At 43.3% G+C, this 19988-nt stretch overlaps 1 protein-coding gene across 1 annotated transcript in view; it reads right to left on the minus strand.

Moving 5' to 3' along the window:
- LOC311486712 (low-density lipoprotein receptor-related protein 1-like) overlaps positions 1-7722 on the minus strand; it is a 105113-nt gene extending 97391 nt beyond the window's left edge. Inside the window, 1 exon segment of the mRNA XM_084542674.1 lies at positions 7056-7722. Coding sequence (XP_084398800.1) covers positions 7056-7152 — 97 coding nt within the window. The 5' untranslated portion in view covers positions 7153-7722.
- Between the last annotated feature and the right edge of the window lie 12266 nt (positions 7723-19988).

Raw genomic sequence — 19988 nt, forward strand, 5'->3', positions numbered from 1 at the left:
AACGTTGGCTGAAGAAAACTCGGCACCTTAAACTGCTAACTACACGATATGGCATGCAAAAGTGGCGTACTGTTGTGGTGATGAAACGCAGAGCAAGACAACTGACAAGTCACAAGTGAATCCTCATCACTGATCTCGCATAAATACCACTTTACAAACTTTCGATGAAAGCAATGCCGGGAGTTTGACGTCCAGATTGCTACCACTGTCATTTTCTATACGTCTGTTTGCTTAGCTTAGCGTAAAGAATGGAAGCAGGGCAAAACGACTAGGCAGTCTCTCGCAGCTTTTTAAGGGCCAGTTCAGAAATGGCTGCCTAATCTTGAGCCGACTTCTCAGTCAGATATTAAGCATGTAGGTGAAATTGAGGCGGCAGTGGTGCGTAGAGGAAACAAACTATCTGCTTGTGGTACTTAGAAGAAGCTCAGAATAAACTTGAGGGTTCTACAAGAGAAAAAAAATAGCTACTCGAGCGAGTGGAAAAGCAAACCGGTTTGTAGAAGGTTTGCAAGTTGAATGAACGTCCAACCAACCAACGAGATGCACCCAGTTCACATTATTAGGAATGGGATTAGATTGGGAGTTGTTACCTTTCAAGGAGACAACGCTAAGCAATCATTATCATCTTATCTTAGATTAAGACATACTAGTCCACCCATTTCAGCCAATTCAACACGCAAACAAACCCTCCCTAAGTTCATAGTACTTCTTGTTGGTAAGGAAAGATGTTCGAGCCCATTTACGAAACATGTTCCATTTAGTTGTGGTGTAATAGTATATTAATAATAGTGGCGCAAACAGCCACCCATTCTCCTCCCAGAATCACATAATACACATAATCAGAGAGACCACACTGCCTCCACACAGACACCCGAGTGTGGGAAATCTTTCCAACTAAATGTGAATATCAGCTGACGGAGGATTTTCCGTCATATTCATGGAAATGTACTGGATGCGGCATCACCTTAAAAACGTCCAGCATAAAAAAATATGTCATGAAAAGGTCATGTGAGGAGATTTCTGCCGCAGAGCGAAGGGTGAACGCCTGCTTCGGATTAGCGTTACAATTGGGCTTATGTAAAGGTTAGGGCGGGCTACTTTGGATTAGAAGTTTGGAAATAAATCTAAATCACTGCTGCACCAATAGCGACCTTGGTACTGATGGCTACTGCACAGATGTATTTTTTTGTATGCGTCAAAGCCTGAAAAAAAAAGTTCACCCGGGTGGCGCGGTAGGAACTGTTATTGGTGTCCAATTGTGAAGGCCAGATGTGCACTGGGCTTTATCAGGAAGCACTGTAGAGAAGAATGAGGGGTTTGTTTTGTCTGGGGAATGAATTCACAATAGGTGTGAGTATGATCTGTCACTCTGGAAAACAAATTCACATGGAGAACCTTCAATGATGTGAATTAATATATTTGTTTGTTGTCTGATGCCGCAAATGGACAACATTACTATCTGTCGGAGCAACTGCAAATCAGCTGGCATATAATAGAATATATCTAGCTAATAAATACGCTCATGGTAACTGACTGTATCGCATGAGGTGACAAATTATACCATGGTCGCCATCCTGCATTACGTAACTTGCAAAGGATCCTGCAACCCGGCAAATCCGGTTCACAGCTCAATACATGAATCATCAGAAACAGAAACAGTCCTTTCAGACAGACACAGAGGAGTGAGTTAAGCCTGTGTTTGCTGTTGCTACAAAAGGGTCAACACAAGTCACTTGACCTGACCCCGACACTGCCGGGCTTCCACATGAAAGGCTGAACTGGAGCTATCTGTCACTTCAGGGTTACGTTCGAGTAGTAAAGAGACGTTCAGACAATGCATGATGTTTAGCGGCATTGTCCAAATGTGGCATGATCATGAGAACTGAGCGGCTGAATGGTTGCTGACTGCATTTGGTGTCTTGCTTCATGCAAAGAGTTGATGTGTGTTAGGTTTCTTAGGACAAACACACTCTCTCCATTTTCGACACATGCAGTTCCATAACACAACCTTTACCTACGAATTCATCAAGAGATCTTCTGCAGACAGATAATGCTGGTTACTACTGTACTAGCGTACAAAAGACAAGGAAAGGTTTTAAATCACACATAAACTGAAGTGTGGTGCAGTATTGAAATCATTGTGGTTGGACTGGGTTTTGGACTACAAATTGAATGGTGCTGTCAATTGTTTTACTCTAATAGAACAAAACGATTGATCATTTGAACATGAGAAACATCCCCTTTTGACATGAACCGTCACTGAACTAGAGCCAGACTGTGTCTTTCAGCTCATTGTTTTGGTTCTTCAACTTTAATCATCTGGGTCACTCTGACGGTTCTCATGTTGGTGTTTTTTTTTAAAAAAGAAATAAACCTACTCTTCGCTACCTGCCCAGCACCAAACTGAGGATAGACAAAGTTAGCACCTACTTACTGAACTCAACAGAGCATTTAGTGGCTAATGAGGCAGATATTTCCCTCAGGAGACGGTGAGGAGCAGAACGGAGCTCCGAAAGACAGTGAATCACATACTGGCCGTGCGGCCAGGAACTCCACTTCAAATGCTAATGTCGGCAGATGTGTAAAAACAAAAACAACTGCATGCCAAGATTATAATTATGGAACACTATAAACTATAGCGGCAGTGAGCTGTCTGCAACTCGCTGCTACCGCCCGCAAACTATTCTTTCTCATGAAGCATCTTCAAGCTCAATTGTCTCCTCATTCTTTCACGTTCTTTTTCGAACTGTTCAGTATTTAAATGACTCGTTTCTGCTCTCCGTTAATGTGCCCATTATGTTAAAAAATCACTTTTAAACCGTTGGTCATTGTCAATAGAGATAATAGCTGCTGACACACTGTGCGGGCAATACGTTAGGTCTGCACTACAAGTCAATGGTTGCTGACAGAATTCATTAGGGAGCTTTTTCCATCCTTTCTATAATGTTAACAGTGTTAAAAGGTTCCTGGCAAATGTACCATGAACATAAAGAAGGAGGTTTTTTTTTTTTGCTCTTTTTCTTTCTGAGCACCTCCAAGCTATCTCCCATCCCTAAATAGCTCCATCTAGATAGTGCATCTCAGTCAGTGTGTCACAAGCCGAAAGTGGGTCACAGGGCTGTTCTGATAAGTTTGCCCACGTGTACTGCGAACCGTGTGGCGAGATAGATGGCAACCTTTAAAAGACTTTATCTGTGGGGTTGTTTTTTTTGCGTTATTGCTAAAAAATTCAGAAGAGAAACCAATCGCACTCTTGTCTTTCAACATGCAAGCCTATGAGCCCCATGGGAATGCTAGCTTTGCCTAGCTTAAAGACTGGCAAAATATGTCCCACATCGTATGCCCATTGAATGTTTATTGTTTGTTTGTACAAAATACTTATCGCAACAACCAAGGTTTGCTTTTTACAGTTCTGCTACTGTTTCATAGGCCTCTTTTCATAACTGAAGGAAGCGACTTCCCAGATTTTGCTGGTTGCCCTAGGCTTCATCCACACTGGTACATTTTCATCCCACTCCACCATTTTAGGGCCCATAAAACTGTGACTTTTGGAACGCTGCTAACTTAGTTTCAGTTTGAAAACTCCAGGAATGTACTTCAGTCTAGACAGGCAGATATATAGACTTTTGCAGACGATGACACAGACAGCCACACTGGCTTCCCACACAACCACTCAACTCGCTGATTTGTTACCCCCCTAAACCCGTTGTTGTGACTGTTTTACATAAACAGAAAGAAAAAGAATCTGCCTGTGCTAACAAATTATAGTCGCTGATGACCTAGCTGTTAATAACTGTATTTTATCATGAGCCCTACGTGCCTACGTGTGCCAGATGGGCATGAGTTATCGGGAGTGATTTCAGAAATGATGTTTGAAAAGATGCCTGAGATTGTTTCCAATTTTCTAAAACATACGAGTGTGATCGTAGCCATAGAGGAGCTGGTGGGCCAACTTTGACACCTCCAGGTTAGGTATATCTAGTCTTTATGCTAAACTAAGCTAACATATTGAACATAAAGACGTTAGAGTGGTGTCGAAGAAAGTAAATAAGCATGTTTCCCACAATGCCAAGCTTTCAGTTTAAGGTACAAAACATAATATTGTGTTTCATGGAACAAAAATGGAGAAAGGAAATGAACTCTTGAGTGCTTTGAGAAATGTGGAATCTTACTGCGCACAATACAAATTAAACCTCAAGGACAGTAAGTCTTGACAACGGTTGAATAGTGAATTATATCATGTTAAAGCTTACGCCACATAAAAACGTATCCCTACAGCAAAACAGACTACAGTAATACAGTCCAGCCGCATAAACCATCAGCGGAATGATGCAAATGAGTTTTACTTAACCTCTGAGTTGTTTTTCCTCTGGGTAATCTGCTCAGTTATGCAGTACCGGCTGGTTAACAGTGGGTCATATAAGGTATTAAGGCGCCACTGGACTAATCTTAACCTCCGGCCATTCGTATCAGATTTAATCATGCTTTACTTTTTATTTGTTATTTACATCGTCCACCTTTTGCACTTGTAACACGACGTCAACAGCGACAAGGATCTCACTAATGTGCTGTTCTCCTTAAAGCTCTCGGTTGTCAGTAAACAGTTAAGTGGTAACCTTTTGGCCCTGCGGATGTCATCTTGATGGCAGTATCACCCACTAACAGCCAAATGCTGTGCCCGCTCTGAGGCCTCCACCAAAATGCTGCAGCAGAGTAGTCCACAGGGGGAAAAAGTGCCAGGAGGAACAGGGCTCACTGCACTGTGAGATAATCGCGAAGGAAGGAAGGAGCTTGCGCTGCTTTAAATAGAGGTTCAACATTCAAGACAGGAAGACGGCAAAATACGTAATGACAGACTCAAACGTGGTACGGTATTTCTTTCCTTTAAAAGCCTTCGGCGGACAGCTCTGTCCATTTGCAAAGGGCCAGCGCTCGTTTTTTTTTTTTTTTTTTTTTTTGCAGTGACATTACGTGAAACCATGTGAATTCTTTCATTAGGGCCTTTTCCAAATGGGCCGCCAATTAGCAGCGCTCTCTGAACAAGCTGACACTGTTCATAGACGTTTCATCCGGGAAACAAAGGGCAGTTTAGACCCAGTTATACTTAGGGTTTGCTGGCACCCCAAGGCCTTTACACTGGCTACAGCGCAGAGAGAGAAAATCTTTAGAGGACAAAGAAATTGAAGGCAAGGGTAGCAGGTGGGGCTCAAATGGCCTTTAAAAGCAAAAGAGGTTAAGATCTATTTTGCTGTGCTCGAAGGGGATCAATGCGGTGTAACTTTCTGCGAAGCAAGTGACGTGCCGGCTAAAGTGAGCTGTTATTAAGATACTAAACTGATAATTGGCTAATTTACTTGTTTGTGTACTGTATATAATAATTGAGTCTATTAGGTAAATGTCAGGGGTAAACATGGTCTCGGTTGATTTGTCGTGCACAGCAGCCTCCACATCCCAGTGGGTTGTCAAGTAAAGCTAAGGTTTGGCGATGTCCTCTGTTCTGCTGCACAAGGCTGACTCATCAAATCAAGACAATACGACTGAGAGGGAGGAAGATTTCACTAAAACAACAACCGTGCGTGGAGGCAGTTTGTTTAAAGGAACGATCCGCGAGCTGCCGACGAGGAGGGAGAAGCTGCAGGTGATTGCAGGCTATCCCCGGTCCACCTTCAAAGTGGTAATTTGTGCGGATTTCGCTCCCTAAGAACCTCACAACGCTGGATTTCAGCAGGAGAAATGAGATGACTTCAAAACGGGGGTGGGTGGGTGGGTGAAGGGGGTGGGGTGGGGGGGCATTTATGGCTGGATGATGAACCTCACAAAACGCAGCTTGCGGTTTAAATCAGTCGTGCCGTTTAAAGTCCTACAGAATGTGATGAAACGCCACATTCAGAGCCCTGATTAGCTCTGCAGCAACCAGTGCTCCTACAGTAAAACTCCTCCGGTATTCACGTGTCAGACGTAATTCTCAGTAATTCTTTGCCAAAATAATCACTGCGTTCTTCACCTGCAAAGAATTTCATCAACTCCTCTTTGATAGCGCCCTTTCTTTTCTTTTTTTCCCCCTGTTCTAACCGAACGCAGGAACGTGGACTGCGAAGCTTAATAGTTTCCAGAAGTTGTTCCAGTTTGTGAAGGTGTGCGTTCACAAGGTCGCAGGGGGAGCGGTTTTGTTTGAACTCCGTGCACGCACAACACAAATGTGACTGTTGGCATTCGGGAGGGAGGGGAAGAGAAGGGGTTTGGGGTGGGGGGGGGGTGGGGGGGGGAGGCTGGAGCTGGTACAGCGGTGTCGCACATGCCTGTTGATGGATGGCAGCACATCTGAGCTCATGGTCGGGCGCATTGCTCCAAAACCTGAGCAGCAAAAGGTGTTTGTGCAGAACAAAACGCACGCACGATAATAAAAGTATTGTGTTTTGATGAGGGGGGGTGGGGGTTCGGCTGCTGTCATCACATCAGCCCACTCTGTAAAAACAGTTGAACGTGAACTGACTGTAGACACATCAGATACATAACAGCTGCAGGCTTTCTTGGTTCTTTTCCCTTTTTTTTTTTTTTTAGGCATCCCAGTGGCTTTGCTCCTATTCCCCCTGAATCTAATGCATGTGGCAGCTGCTTCCATTTCTAAATGGATGTATTGACATGTCAACATGTGGTTAAAGCAGGTATTGGGGCCTCTGTGTTACAGCACCGTGGCTGGACGTCAGTGCAAATGCATGAGAGCCAATGTATCCAGGGGGGGATGGAGGGGTTAGAGGGGGGAGAAAATGTGCAATCGGTGCGCTGTGACATTGCATATTCACATGTTACACGGACAGAGACAGAAACAAAAGAGCGCTTTAATTGCCTCCCCTCCACGTTGCTTCACTACTCAACCCAGCAGACCATTCCTCCAGAACACAGACAGTCCGCTCTTTGCTGCATGCAGACACAAAACTACACAAACCCCACCCCCCCCCCCCCCCCCCCCCCCCCTGCGATAATCGGCATGCACACACTTAAAGGGGGGCTACAGTTATTCCTTTCACTCAAGACTCCCAGTCGGCTCTGCTTACCATCGACAGCCCTCGCCGGAGCGATTACTTCCAAACTGTGCAAGAATCCCACGAAAAGCAAGCCCGCTGCCAGCATGCCGGCCGTGGTGCGCAACATCGTAGCCTAAATCTTTATTATTTTTTTTCTTCTTCTTTTAAAGAATATTAGTCATCAATCGCCTCTGGGTCCTGTCAGGCTTGAAGGTGCAGACAGAGCGACGACGTGTAACCGAGTCCAGGCGGCGACGACGATGATGATGATGATGATGGTTATGATGCTCCTCGCTCGGAATCCGCTTTCTGGGTGCGCAACGGAGCTGACAGGGCTGCTGCTGCTGCTGCTGCTGCTGCTGCGCCCGCTCCGAGGATCAATTTTGCAGACTGTCAAGGAGAAGGAGGAAAAAAAAAAAAAAAAGAAAAGAAAAGAAATAAAGGAAAGCCGAGGATTCTCCCAGCCCGGGGTAGCCTAGGGGCTCCTTGGATGCATGGGCAGCCCTGCCACAAAGGCTAGCAGGCTGAAGTGAGCATCAAAGCTAGCCCGGCTCACAGTCGAGGTGGAGGAGAGCTGGCGCCCGGAATCATGCAGTCGTCCCGTCTTTTGTTTCACCCTGCCCCAGTGAAGAAGCCACAAAGGGGTGGGGGAATGAAGAAGTGGATCAGATGTAGCTCTCCTCCCCACCAGCTCTGCTGCCGCCGCTGCTGCTGCTGCTGCTGCTGCTGGTGCTGGCCACAGATTGAGCCTGGAGCCCGGAGCCCAGTCACTCAGCGCTCTGTGACGTCGCAGCATCAGCGCTCAGCTGGCCCTCCCCTCTTCTCCAGCACACGGTCCCCCCCCCACCACCACCACCACCACCTCTCCATCCTCCACCTAACCACACTCTCTCATGTCAGCTTACATTTGGAGTGCACACTAGTTAAATGCATTCTAATATAACAGTCCTGGACACTGTTTGCACAGTACTATGTATATATATTGCACCAGTTTAGTAAGATAGATAGATAGATAGATAGATAGATAGACAGTTATACATAGTACAATGCACAGTGAAATGTATTCTTGTACCTGCAGCCAGTAGTAAAAAAAACAAAAGTACTACAGTAAAACAGTAGTAATTGCAAATTCCTTAACACACAAGGTAAGCAATATAAGTGCAAATGTACACAGAGAGATATAGAATAAAATATAGACGGTAAAACTCAAGTGTAAACTTAGACGGGGGGGTAGTTTGTATATATACACACATTTACAGTATTGAGCAGCTATGTGAGTAAAGTGCAGTGGTGCAGTGGTATTTAAGTCCGGTTAAGGCTCAGTGTCGAGTAGGCGGATGGCATGTGGGTAGAAACTCTTCTTCAGCCTCTCAGTCTTTGTCCTCAGGCATCGGAAACGCCGGCCTGATGGCAGTAGGGAGAAGAGAGAGTGTCCGGGGTGGCCGGGCTGTTTCAGGATCCTCTTGGCCCTTAACCCGCAACGTTTGGTGTAAATAACATCAGGTTGCTACTGCTTATTGTTTGTGCACTGCTTGCCCATCTCCCTTATTGTAAATTCTGTTATAGTTCCGGTTTATAGTCTACTCACATTTAACAAACAGATCCATCTGTATAATACGTTTAAAATACTTCATTCAGTCATTGTGTATATCCTGCTCACTCACCTGTATATATGGTGTCACCTGTACATAGGCTTTGATCTGTAAATATTGTACATAGGCTGTAAAAAACTACCTGTACCATACTACTTATAGACCATGCTATTTATGCCACGTGCACTTGTTGCTCTGTACCTGTATGTGTAATGGCAATAAAGTTGAATCTAATCTAATCTAATCTAATCTAATCTAAAAAAAAATCTTATTTCCACTAATGTTATGGTATTAGATTTAGACAGACTTTGGTCACAGTAGCTTAGTTGCACATAAAAAAAACACTCTTGTAAACACTAAAATAAAAAAAAACAATAGTTTAAGCAAAAAATGTATATCTCGACAAGACTTGCATATATACAAATCTACAAGAAATAGAAACTAAGGTAAGCATACGCTATACACACAGGAAGGATAAATGATGAGGTGCAATGATAAGGTGAGAAGATGGAAGGTGAGCTGGATTGAGCGTGAACGATGTCTCATAACTGGATGAGTCTGTTAAATTTGTTTAAAATAACAGAGAGAGCTCTTGATTCGGCCGTGTTTTCTTTTTGGTTTGAACTGTAATGTGTGTTGTACTGACGCATTATTTTGACAACTCCCTTTTAGTCAGCGGGCAAGGCTAAATAACAGAAACCGAATCCTCCTCCTTCCTCACACTGTTTCAACGGAAACTGGACATTACAACAGCCACAAAGCTAAGACTTAGGGCAGGGCTCCTGTATTGGAATGTGTTCATTTTCACCAGTGTACCTAATGAACTGGCAAGTGAGCGTGTGTTACCTTTGTAAACTGAGAGAAATTTCACTGTTGCAGCAGCAATGTATGAGCACTCAGCATACCATACATAATCAATAAGGATGGAGAAATATATACACTGATCAGGCATAACATTATAACCGCCTTCATAATATTGTGTAGGTCTCCCTTGTGCCTCCAAAACAAGTGACACATCAGAGAATGGACATGGACCTTCTGAGGGTGTCCTGTGGTGTCTGGGAACAGGATGTTGTTAGTGGGGGACCTTTGGGTGCTATGGGTTGAGGGGAGGGGCCTCTGTGGATCACCTCACAGATGAAAGTGTTTGCAAGGTTTTCGTATGTGTGTCTGTGTCAGGTTGCATCGTGCTGGGGATGGCTGCTGCCATCAAGGAGTGTCATTGCTATGGGGTGGGTGGGGGTGCCTTGTCTGATCTAGGTGGGTGCTACATGTCTAAGTAACATCCACACAAATGAATGCCAGGTCCAAAAGTTTCCCAGCAGAACACTGAATTGTCACAAGATGGTCGATGTTATTTCCTTCTCCTGTCAGTGGTCATAATGTTATGGCATATGATTGGTGTATGTAAGACATTTGCAAGAAAAATTATTATTATTATTATTATTACTTCAATTAAAAGGAAGTGAATGAATGAAATGAGCACCAACATAACACACAGTCAGTCTGCACCCCTGGAACTAACGGCCCACAATTAATAATTAATCTTCATTGGGTCTTTTGCAAAGTTTTAAACAGAGGACCTCTAGAGCAAATCGTTACAAAAACCCACTAAGCAGTTGCGATTAGTATTTAATTAGGTAGCAGATAAAGTGGGATGAGCAAAGCACTTTTCAGATAAGTAAATAAATAAATAATAAAACCGGTCCGACTGGTCAAGAAAAAAAACTGATTATGAAACAATCAGTTTGGAAAATTAAAGGACTAGATGAGGGCAACCTAATACAGCAAAATTCAATTCAATTCAATTCATTTGCAAAAGCAATTTGACAATATTAATACCTAAATGGGTAAATTCTTTTCTCGTGCATTTTAATAAAAGTTGCATTTTTAAAAATGAATTACAGCTTAGGCTGCTTGATTCAAAATGTGTTTCGTTCAGTCCGACCATCTTGAACTCACCATTTTCCACAGTCATATTGTGGTCACAGTCATTGAATGATTTATGTGTGTTTGATAGGAATCTGAACGACGGCTATCCGGACTCATTAGGCAGCCGCGTCAGTCTCCTTCTGGATGTGGCCTTCACGGGACTGGGAAGGTTGCATTTAATGACTCTTCGGAGCAGCCTCCATCTGGCTTGGTAAACTCATTACCATTCATGCAATCTTCAAATGAGGACTTCTGCGGAGGTGATCCTTGAAATGGGACATGAAATTCTAACAGAGAAGTTTCATCCTCTAAAACCTGGTGGACTCGCGTCTCCGAGCCCACGTCTTCTGGTGCTCGTGGAGCAGCTTCGCACCCTGACAACCACAGGAAAAATATGCACCTACAAATCATTAAGTTGCAGCAGTATGAATAGTTTTTACAGATTAAAAGAGGTCATATGGTAAAATGTTCTCAAGGAAAATAAACCAAACTGCCTCCAGAGAAGCTGCTATCTCACAGTGAGAAAGATGGAATAGAATGTAACATGAGGGAGGAAACTCCATCTTCAGCACCTTTTCCAACCTATGGTTAAACATGAAAAAGCACACGATCCACTGCTTTCCTGTCCAAAACACTGAGTGCTTATCTTCCAAGATGCCATGGCTTCTTTTTAATTTAATCCTTTGACTGAGAAATCTTTCTGTACTTTCAAAGCTGCTAATGCCCCTGAAGCAGATTGAAGACATTCAAGGTTCCCACCATCACTTTTGCACCCATGTCTGTTCTGGTAAGGATGAAAGTCCAGCGCATTAACTGATCAAAGATCAAAAAGAGGTTTTCACTGTCATTTCAACCATATATAGCAGGTGCAGCACATAGTGAGATGAGAGGACGTTCCTCCAGGACCATGGAGCTACATCAAGACATAGGACTAAGAGGTTTAGATTTCTGCGTTAAGTTGACGCAGAAGCTACGACGACAGCGCAGAGCATACCCAGATCTTAGCGCCATAACTGACGTGCACCTCCCCAGAAATGTAGCTACGCGCTTTGGCGACGCAGAGAACAAGAGCTGCGATTGGTCCTCTCGGTTGTTGCCTGTTTCCGCTTTAGCATTTCCGGCTGCTTCTCTATCTCCGCAACTTTCAAATTGATCAATAAAGATGGAACACATCGAGGAGAGGTTAACTGAGGAGGTGCGGAGATACAAACATTTGTACGATGCGTCTTCTGCAAAATTTTGGCAAAAGTTTCAGCAGCCATTGTCTAAAGTGAAGCAGGAAGTAGAAACAATAATTAACCCGACTGGCAAAAAAGACTGACGAGCGCACAAGTATAAATGGCTCACACCGGCGTTGGCTGCATCCGTAGTTTACTGCGTCTATGTCCCCCAGTACTCTAAAAGAGCCTTAAGTACAATGCAAGGGACTGAGCATAAAGTGCACATGTGCAAGCTAATGCAGACAATAAAAACAAACAGTATGAACGGTGCAGTTGGTGCAGACACTGCAAGAATGAGAGACAGTGCAAAGGCGGTGACACAGACGGTGCAAAACAAGACATTACACAGAACGGAAAGCAGCGCAGATGAATAAGCAGACTAACAGAGTATGAGTCAGGGTGGCTGTGATCATTTGACTGATTAGCAGCATAATGTGTGCAAAAGATGCAAAAATGTGTGCACAGGGCTGAGTATAGGTTAGTCACCAGTGGATTGGAACACGTAATACGTTTAATGTGTTTTTCGGGGCTAATTTTAAAGAAATACAAAAAAAAAAAAAAAAAAAAAAGAAGTTGAACAGATGCATTCCCCGATGAGCTGAAGCTACTCTACCAAATAAAAACTCAAATCTTTTGTGTATATAATTGATGCGTTTCGAATATTTAGCAGTTCATATTTAAAGCCCATTTTGGTATAAATGGGGTAAGCCTTGAATCTTTGAGCAAAACCATGTCTGATCAACGGAAGCCAAACTTTCTCTTTACACCATGAATAAGTGCCTTTATTGTCTGACAGATGTGAAATTGTGAAAGCATGTGAACCAAGACACGTACACCGAGTGTCCTTTAAATGCAGAATGAAACCCTGGCAACAGCTTGTGAATACAGCTTGTAAGAAACGGCCAAGACCAAGGATGCATACCATTCGTTTTTCTTTTTCTTTTTTTAATACAAACAGCAGACAGCCTTATCCCGCTCTAGCTCTTTTATTCCGACATGTGCAGCAAAGGAGAGTGTATCGTAATCACAAACTATTCAGTACGGGCAAAGGAGAGAGCTTTAAATCACTTTGGGTTCATTTGAAATGCTTTGCTTTGTATGTTTCTTTTCTGTTCTTTTTATTTTTGTGTTAAATTTGCCTCAAGTAATATCCCAATCTCTATTTTTAATCCCAAGTGGATCATTTTTTTATATATTTAGTCCTTTAAACTAACCCCGACGACATTATTGAAGCACAACCTGAACTTTTTGATATTGTGTTCATTTCTCGTTTTCAAAAGATTTAAAAGCTGTTGTGCAATTACATTTTTGCAGCCGCCCGCAATCATGCACTCGTGACAACCTTCACCCTCCAAGCGCTGGTCTGAACTTCTGCTTTTTTTTAAAATAATTTGCTGGGCAGTAATGTATTCTTCCTCTCTGGGCTTTTGGGAGCAAAATAAGTCATTCAAGGTTCAAGTATCTGCTGTAATTTTGAGTTTGGCCAGTGAATAAATAAATAATTAATTTTTAAATTATTTTTTTTAAAATCAGGAAACATCTGGCACTTCCTCGTGGAGCAGAAAGAAACACGATGCCGGAGCTGGATTTTTACACGTAAGTGTCGATGAACAGGGCTTTTTCGATCATTTACAACCGCCCAAATAAAACGGGCTTTAAAGTAATTCTATACCACGCCAGCATCCTCTGTTATTTAGATATCAGTGACCACTGCGGCTGCTTGGATCCGTGCGTGAAATGCTGTACGGCGCTGACACCTAGTGGGTCTGCTCTGCCATCATTACCCAAAGCCGAAGAACAATGAGTCCTTTGTGTCGAAAAGCGGAATTAAAACAAAATAAATGCATCGGTTTAAAATACCACCGAAGCGATTTAAGGCTCTCAGTTGCTTTCATGCTACAAATAAAATCTGGCCAAACACTTTACAGGGCTGTTTTTGAGAAAGAAAGCCATTATATTTACTGGGTTCACTCTTCAGACTCAAAGTCAAAGTGAAAAAGTCAAAAACTATGCAAGAAACTTGAAGAGAAACCATCTCTTTTGATGAAAGAGAAATGAGTCCGTTACACTTAGAGAAGCAGACAAAGAGTATTTTAAACGCGCTTGTTCTTGGCTACTCCAGTCAGGAATGCCAAATCTTCATCCTTTAATGTGTTTTTTTTACATGAATTGTAGTGTTTTGGAAAGAGCCGAGAAGCTCAACTTGGAGCTTGGAGTATTGTTTACATAGCAACAGTCACACAATACCACCTCTTAATCCATCAAATGCAGAGTTTCCGTCCAAAAAATGTCTTCATACCAGGAGCTTTTACGCAACCCCGATTTAACTAAAAACAGACATGCCGTGAAGGAACATGGAAAGACTTTCGAAATGAAGAGAGCTTCATAAACGTCTCCGGCACCATCAAATACACACACACACACACACACACACACACACACACACACACACAGAGAAACCACAGGCATGCACATGTGTGACACCCACGCTTTATGCTTGGCCCTGTCGCATAACTGTGGGACCAGAGTTCCTCGGGGTGGCACTGTTCTCCCAGCTTCTGCTGCAAAGAAAACGTCTGTCTGGAAGGCTTCCTTCTTAAATTCCTCCAAATGTGTTCACACACCGCACAGTGACACTGTCCAATCAGTCTGCCGGTCACAAGAACTCTGCCTTCGTGCTTTTATTTGTATTTTCAGTGTCTTTGCAGAGCGTGGGCCGGATCACACGCATCCTCAGCGGTTTGGGTTTTTACCAGATGATAGACGAGAGGCACTGAAGACAGTAATAGAGAAGGGACCCGTTTTAGTTTTTGAACACTATTCAAGTTAAGTTTCTGTATGATTTGTCCCTTTGAGCTGTTAATGTATTAACACCTATCAGCCACAACATTAAAACCACTGACAGGAGAAGTGAATAACATCGACTACCTTGTGACAATTCAGTGTTCTCCTGTGAAACATTTGGACCTGGCATTCATTCATGTGGATGTTACTTAGACATGTAGCACCCACCTAGACCAGACCAGGCACCCCCACCCCATAGCAATGACACTCCTTGATAGCAGCAGCCATCCCCAGACTGACACAGGTACACACACAAAAACACTTTAGGAACAGCTCAAAAAAACATGAAGAACAGCACAAGGTGTTGACCTGGCCTCCAAATTCACTAGATCCCAAACTGATCAAGTATCTGTGGGATGATCCACAGAGGCCCCTCCCCTCAAAGGTCCTCCCACTAACAACATCCTGTCACCAGACTCTGTTGCACAAATTTCATTCTCATTTCTTTTTTATGTAAGTGTGTTTACTTCAAGCCAGTCCTCCAGCCTCAAAGCATCCGACCAAGGCTTGGCTTTGGATTGGACCGCTGAACCGCCGATCGGCATTGTACCACCGCACTGAGACGAAGCACGCTATGCTGACCTGTTATTGAGAATATGGCCGCTAGTAACGCAGCTGTTTACCCAAACATCAGGCTTCTTCAAGAGGAAAGATCTTGAGCTGTCTCGGTCAGGCATGAGATGGTGTTTTTCACAATCTACCAGCAGATGGAAGCATTACACAGACGGCAGATTCTGACGGCACCTCCTGTTAAAAAATCACTTTCGTTTCAGCCTCCGTCTTGTGCATATTGTATCATAACAAACACTGTTTCTGTTCCACATATTTTCCACAGACAGGATGTCTTTTGTTTTTAAAAAAAAAAAAATGTGTAAAAGAATAAAAAAAAAAAAAATAGGCCAATCCATACCAAACCAAGTTAACTTTCTGTATGATTTGCCCTTTTGAGCTGTTAAGGCATTATTTTTAAAATTACATTATAAACCGATCAGCCACAACATTATGGCCACTGTCAGGAGAAGTAAATAACATTGACCATCTTGAGACAATTCAATGTTCTGCTGGGAAACTTTTGGACCTGGCATTCATTGGTGTGGATGTTACTTAGACATGTAGCACCCACCTAGACCAGACCAGGCACCCCCACCTCATAGCAATGACACTCCTTGATGGCAGCAGCCGTCCCCAGCAGGATGCAGCCTGACACAGACACACACACAAAAACACTTTAGGAACAATTAAAAAGAAAAACATGAAGAACAGCACAAGGTGTTGACCTGGCCTCCAAATTCACTAGATCCCAAACTGATCAAGTATCTGTGGGATGATCCACAGAGGCCCCTCCCCTTAAAGCCCCCCCCCCCCCCCCCCCCCCCACACACACACACACACTAACAACATCCTGCTGCCAGACACCACAGTGTCCATTCTCTGATGAGTCACAACTGTTTTGGAGGCACAAGGGAGACTTACACAATATTAGGAAGGTGGTCAGGAAGGTGGTTAGGAAGTCCTCCGTAACCCAGCTCCATCTCATATTTTACCCATCCAACTTGAATCCATCTCAGAGGATCATGTTTACTCCCCTCTCCTCGGGTCAGGTGCGCATGCACTTTGTATGAAAGACAGACAAAGAGAGCTAGAGAGAGAGAGAGAGAGAGAGAGAGAGAGATCAGCTCTAATGGCCTACGGTGATATCTGACCCAGCAGCCATTAGAAGGTGACTCACTGATACCGTACATACGCATCTTTCATTACGCTGACATTTTGCGCAGCATTAAAGCCTCACCTCATTCATCCCCGGCCAATTTTCTTTCCCATCTGCGACTCCTACATTGATCTGCACCTCTGAACTGGAACTTCAAGCTCGTTCTGTGCATCTCTACCGCCAGTAAAGTCCTTCCAGCATGGTTGCCTTGCCTTGTTTGATGTTATTTATTTCAACAGCAAACCTTCAAATGACGAAATTTTGAACAAAGAAGATGTTTAAGGTAGGATAGAGATAGTTTTAAGCAAACCTAATATCGCTTTTAAAACCTTATAAATATCTAAGAAGACATCAGCGATCAAAGTCAGATGCCAGTGAACAAAACTGTCATCTTTGCGCAGCAGCAGAGCGCCTTTTCTTCTCACAAATCTGTCTGATAAGACTGACACCGATTGATTTGTTCCTCTCCCTGTGAGATTGATTTTTTACGTCCCGGGGTGGAAAACCATCGGTCTCAACTACCAGGCAACTGCCGGGTATTAGTCTCCCGCTAAAAGACCTCTGCTGCTCTGCGGGTGAGTTTCTTTCCAGCGCAATTTTTATTGTCGGAGTAAGTGAAAACACCATTCATCTGGTCTGTGTCACGACTGGAGCAAGTATTTCATGCGTCATCCTTTCATCCGCAAGCCCGGGCCCACGATGCACCTCCGCCCAGTTTACTGCAGCTGTGATGGAAGCCAGGTTGAAGTCCAGGGCGGAGGAAGAGTCAGCGACGGTGCTCGTTGGAAGTTAAATATTAAGACGCACGTTTGTTTTTTTTGTTTGTTTTTTTCTGATTAAGGATCCGAAATCAGGGCGGAATATTTCTCACTGACCGCAGATTTACTTCTGCGAGTCTGCACACATGTGTCAGTGAACTACATCATGATTTGGACCTACGTACTTCATCACTCATCTTCTGCTCTCCCCTTTTTTTCCTCCCTTCGCTGGTGCTCCCTCCCTCGCCTCCCCTCCCCTCCCTTGCTTCGAAGCCAGATGGATTACCTCATCAATCAAAGTTCCCAGAATCACGTCCTGCAAGTGTGTGTGTGTGTGTGTGTGTTTCCCACCAATGCGGCGTCTACCTTCAGCAGGAAGACGAGTACGAGGGACTCGCAGCAGCCATTTTGAAGGAATAATAATAATAATAATAATAATTACTTAATCCTTCTCCTCTATTCCATCTGCACACATGCAGGAAACGTTGAATCCTGGACATGCACAAACGCCCCTTTAATTCTCTTTAAGATTGCATTTACTAAATGTGTGTAGGGGGGAGGACAGGTTTTGTAGAGGCCTTTTTTTAATTTAACAAATATAAAATGAGTAGACACTCAAGGATTATTATAGATTTACATTAGTTCTCACTTCTGCAAGCAGCAGAAGAAGCAGAATTACAGCAAATTTTTAATACTTATAAACAGAGCAAGTGTGCACGCCCTTTCACCAAAATGCATTCAGCTTTTTGGTAGCTTTTAATAAAGTTTAATTTTAGCAATGCAGGCGAAGCCAAGTCAAAAGCGTTTTAATTCAAAGATCCTGACCGGCTGAGCAGGAGTCTTCAAACTCGAGAGAGAGCAGGAAGCTTTACAATGTCGTACAATCTCTGTATTTTTTTTTTTTTCCTTCCTCAAAAGGAACAATTATGGAGCGGGCAATGCTGATAACACCTAAGGAATGTGAGGCATGCACAAACAGCCCTTCCCCCATCCGCTTAGTTCGCTCTCCCCCTTTCCCTCACCCCCTTCTCTCCTTTCCTCCCCTCTCCATCACCAGGCTTTCTTTCTTTCTTTCTTTCTTTCTTTCTTCCCTTCTTTCTGCCTCTTTACGCTCAAATCTGTTGCTCAGATTACTTCCAGCTGGGGCATTAGGCAAATAGCTCACTCAGTACAAAATAATAATAATAATAATAAAAGAAAGTGATTAACGAAATGAAACAATTAGCACAAATCTGGAAAATAAATAAATAAATAAATAAAAACTTTCTACCAGGTTCTGCAGAACTTGATCCGAATATTTTGGAGATGTGTTGAGGCGAGTCATTTTTCTGAGACCCGTCCGTTCATCACCGCCTGGGATGAAATGTTATACCGTTTCAAGAAACTGGAATGGTTCCCTGGATGAAATAAGTTCAACGTGATTAGTTAGGGAGAGCTCTCATAGCATTAACGCATATAGGTCTCAAAGTCTTGTTTTCGTCGACCCGTCAATCTATCGCGCATCCTACGTGAAAAAAATCTCGACTAAACTCACTCGGGAGGAAGAAAAAAAATAAATAAAACGGAGAGAAATTGTAGTGCAATGCTGTGCGTTCAGACTCAAGTTCACTGAAACATGAGTTTATTTTATTTATTTTAGGCGGTGCACATGGATGACCTTAGATGACGGCAGCTTCGCAACGGTGGATGCAACAAAACAGGAATAAATCCGAATCAAAACCATGACTTGCACACGTTGTAAAGCTTTAAGATAAGATAATCCTTCTTCTGTTTCGAAAAAAGAAAAAAAAAAAAAGGAAAAAGTAGTAAATTAAAACTGTGTTGGTGTTGAATGCTGAACACTTGGCAGGTTTGGCGCTAACGTGAAGCCGGTTGTGGATCAAAGAAGGGTGAGGATTTTGGCAGCCAGGAGTCTGACACTTTCCTTCGCCAAGAGCCAACGTACCTTGTCTAAAATGTAATTGTTTAGCTTTTCCCGGAGCAGACGGAGCTGGACGCTTACACAAAATGGTCTCCTACTGCGGCATGCGGGAGTTAAGAAAAACACATACGCTGTTTTTCCCATACGATTGGAATAAAATTTTTATTTTTTTTTACCTCTTCTCATGAAGTGATTGCGACAATGTGATTTAGTCTTGGTAGATAAAGTTTAGATCTTCTCAAAACTTTATTAATCAGCCTCTTCCAAACATGTAACTGATGTGTATAAACAGGAATAGGAAAGGGAATGTGTCTGAAAACAAAATTATTCCAACTTTATGGGCAACAGCGTGTAGAATTGTTAATGCATTTGCATTTACACCATATGCACCATGCATAACATTATGACCACCTTCCTATTACTGTGTAGGTCTCCCTTGTTCCTCTCAAAACAGTTGTGACTCATTAGAGAATGGACATGGGCCTTCTGAGGGTGTCCTGTGGTGTCTGGCAACACAATGTTATTAGTTGGGGCTTTGCTATGGGGTGGGGGTGTCTGGTCTGGTCTAGGTGGATGCTACATGTCTAAGTAACATCCACATGAATGAATGCCAGGTCCAAAAGTTTCCCAGCAGAACATTGAATTGTCACAAGATGGCCAATGTTATTGACTTCTCCTGTCAGTGGTCATAATGTTATGGCCGTTCGGTGTATAATTCACCCTGAGAAACAACGCATATTCCGTACTGAGTATTTTTTTTTTAGGACTTCAGCGGAATTTGCAATCACACACGGGGTATATTACATTTACCCAGGGCTTACTCTCGGTACACACAGGGCTGCCGACATTTATTTGTTTTTTTTCGTCAGACGTTCCCCTCCAAACCTCCCTCCCCAAACTTCCTCTTTCACACTCTCCCTCAAGAAACACATTCCAACCACAGGGAACGCTTGACTGATTGTCTGATGAGTGTGTGTGGTCTCGCTCT

Source organism: Chelon labrosus, assembly GCF_963514085.1.
Source record: "Chelon labrosus genome assembly, chromosome: 4".
Taxonomy (NCBI): Eukaryota; Metazoa; Chordata; class Actinopteri; order Mugiliformes; family Mugilidae; genus Chelon; species Chelon labrosus.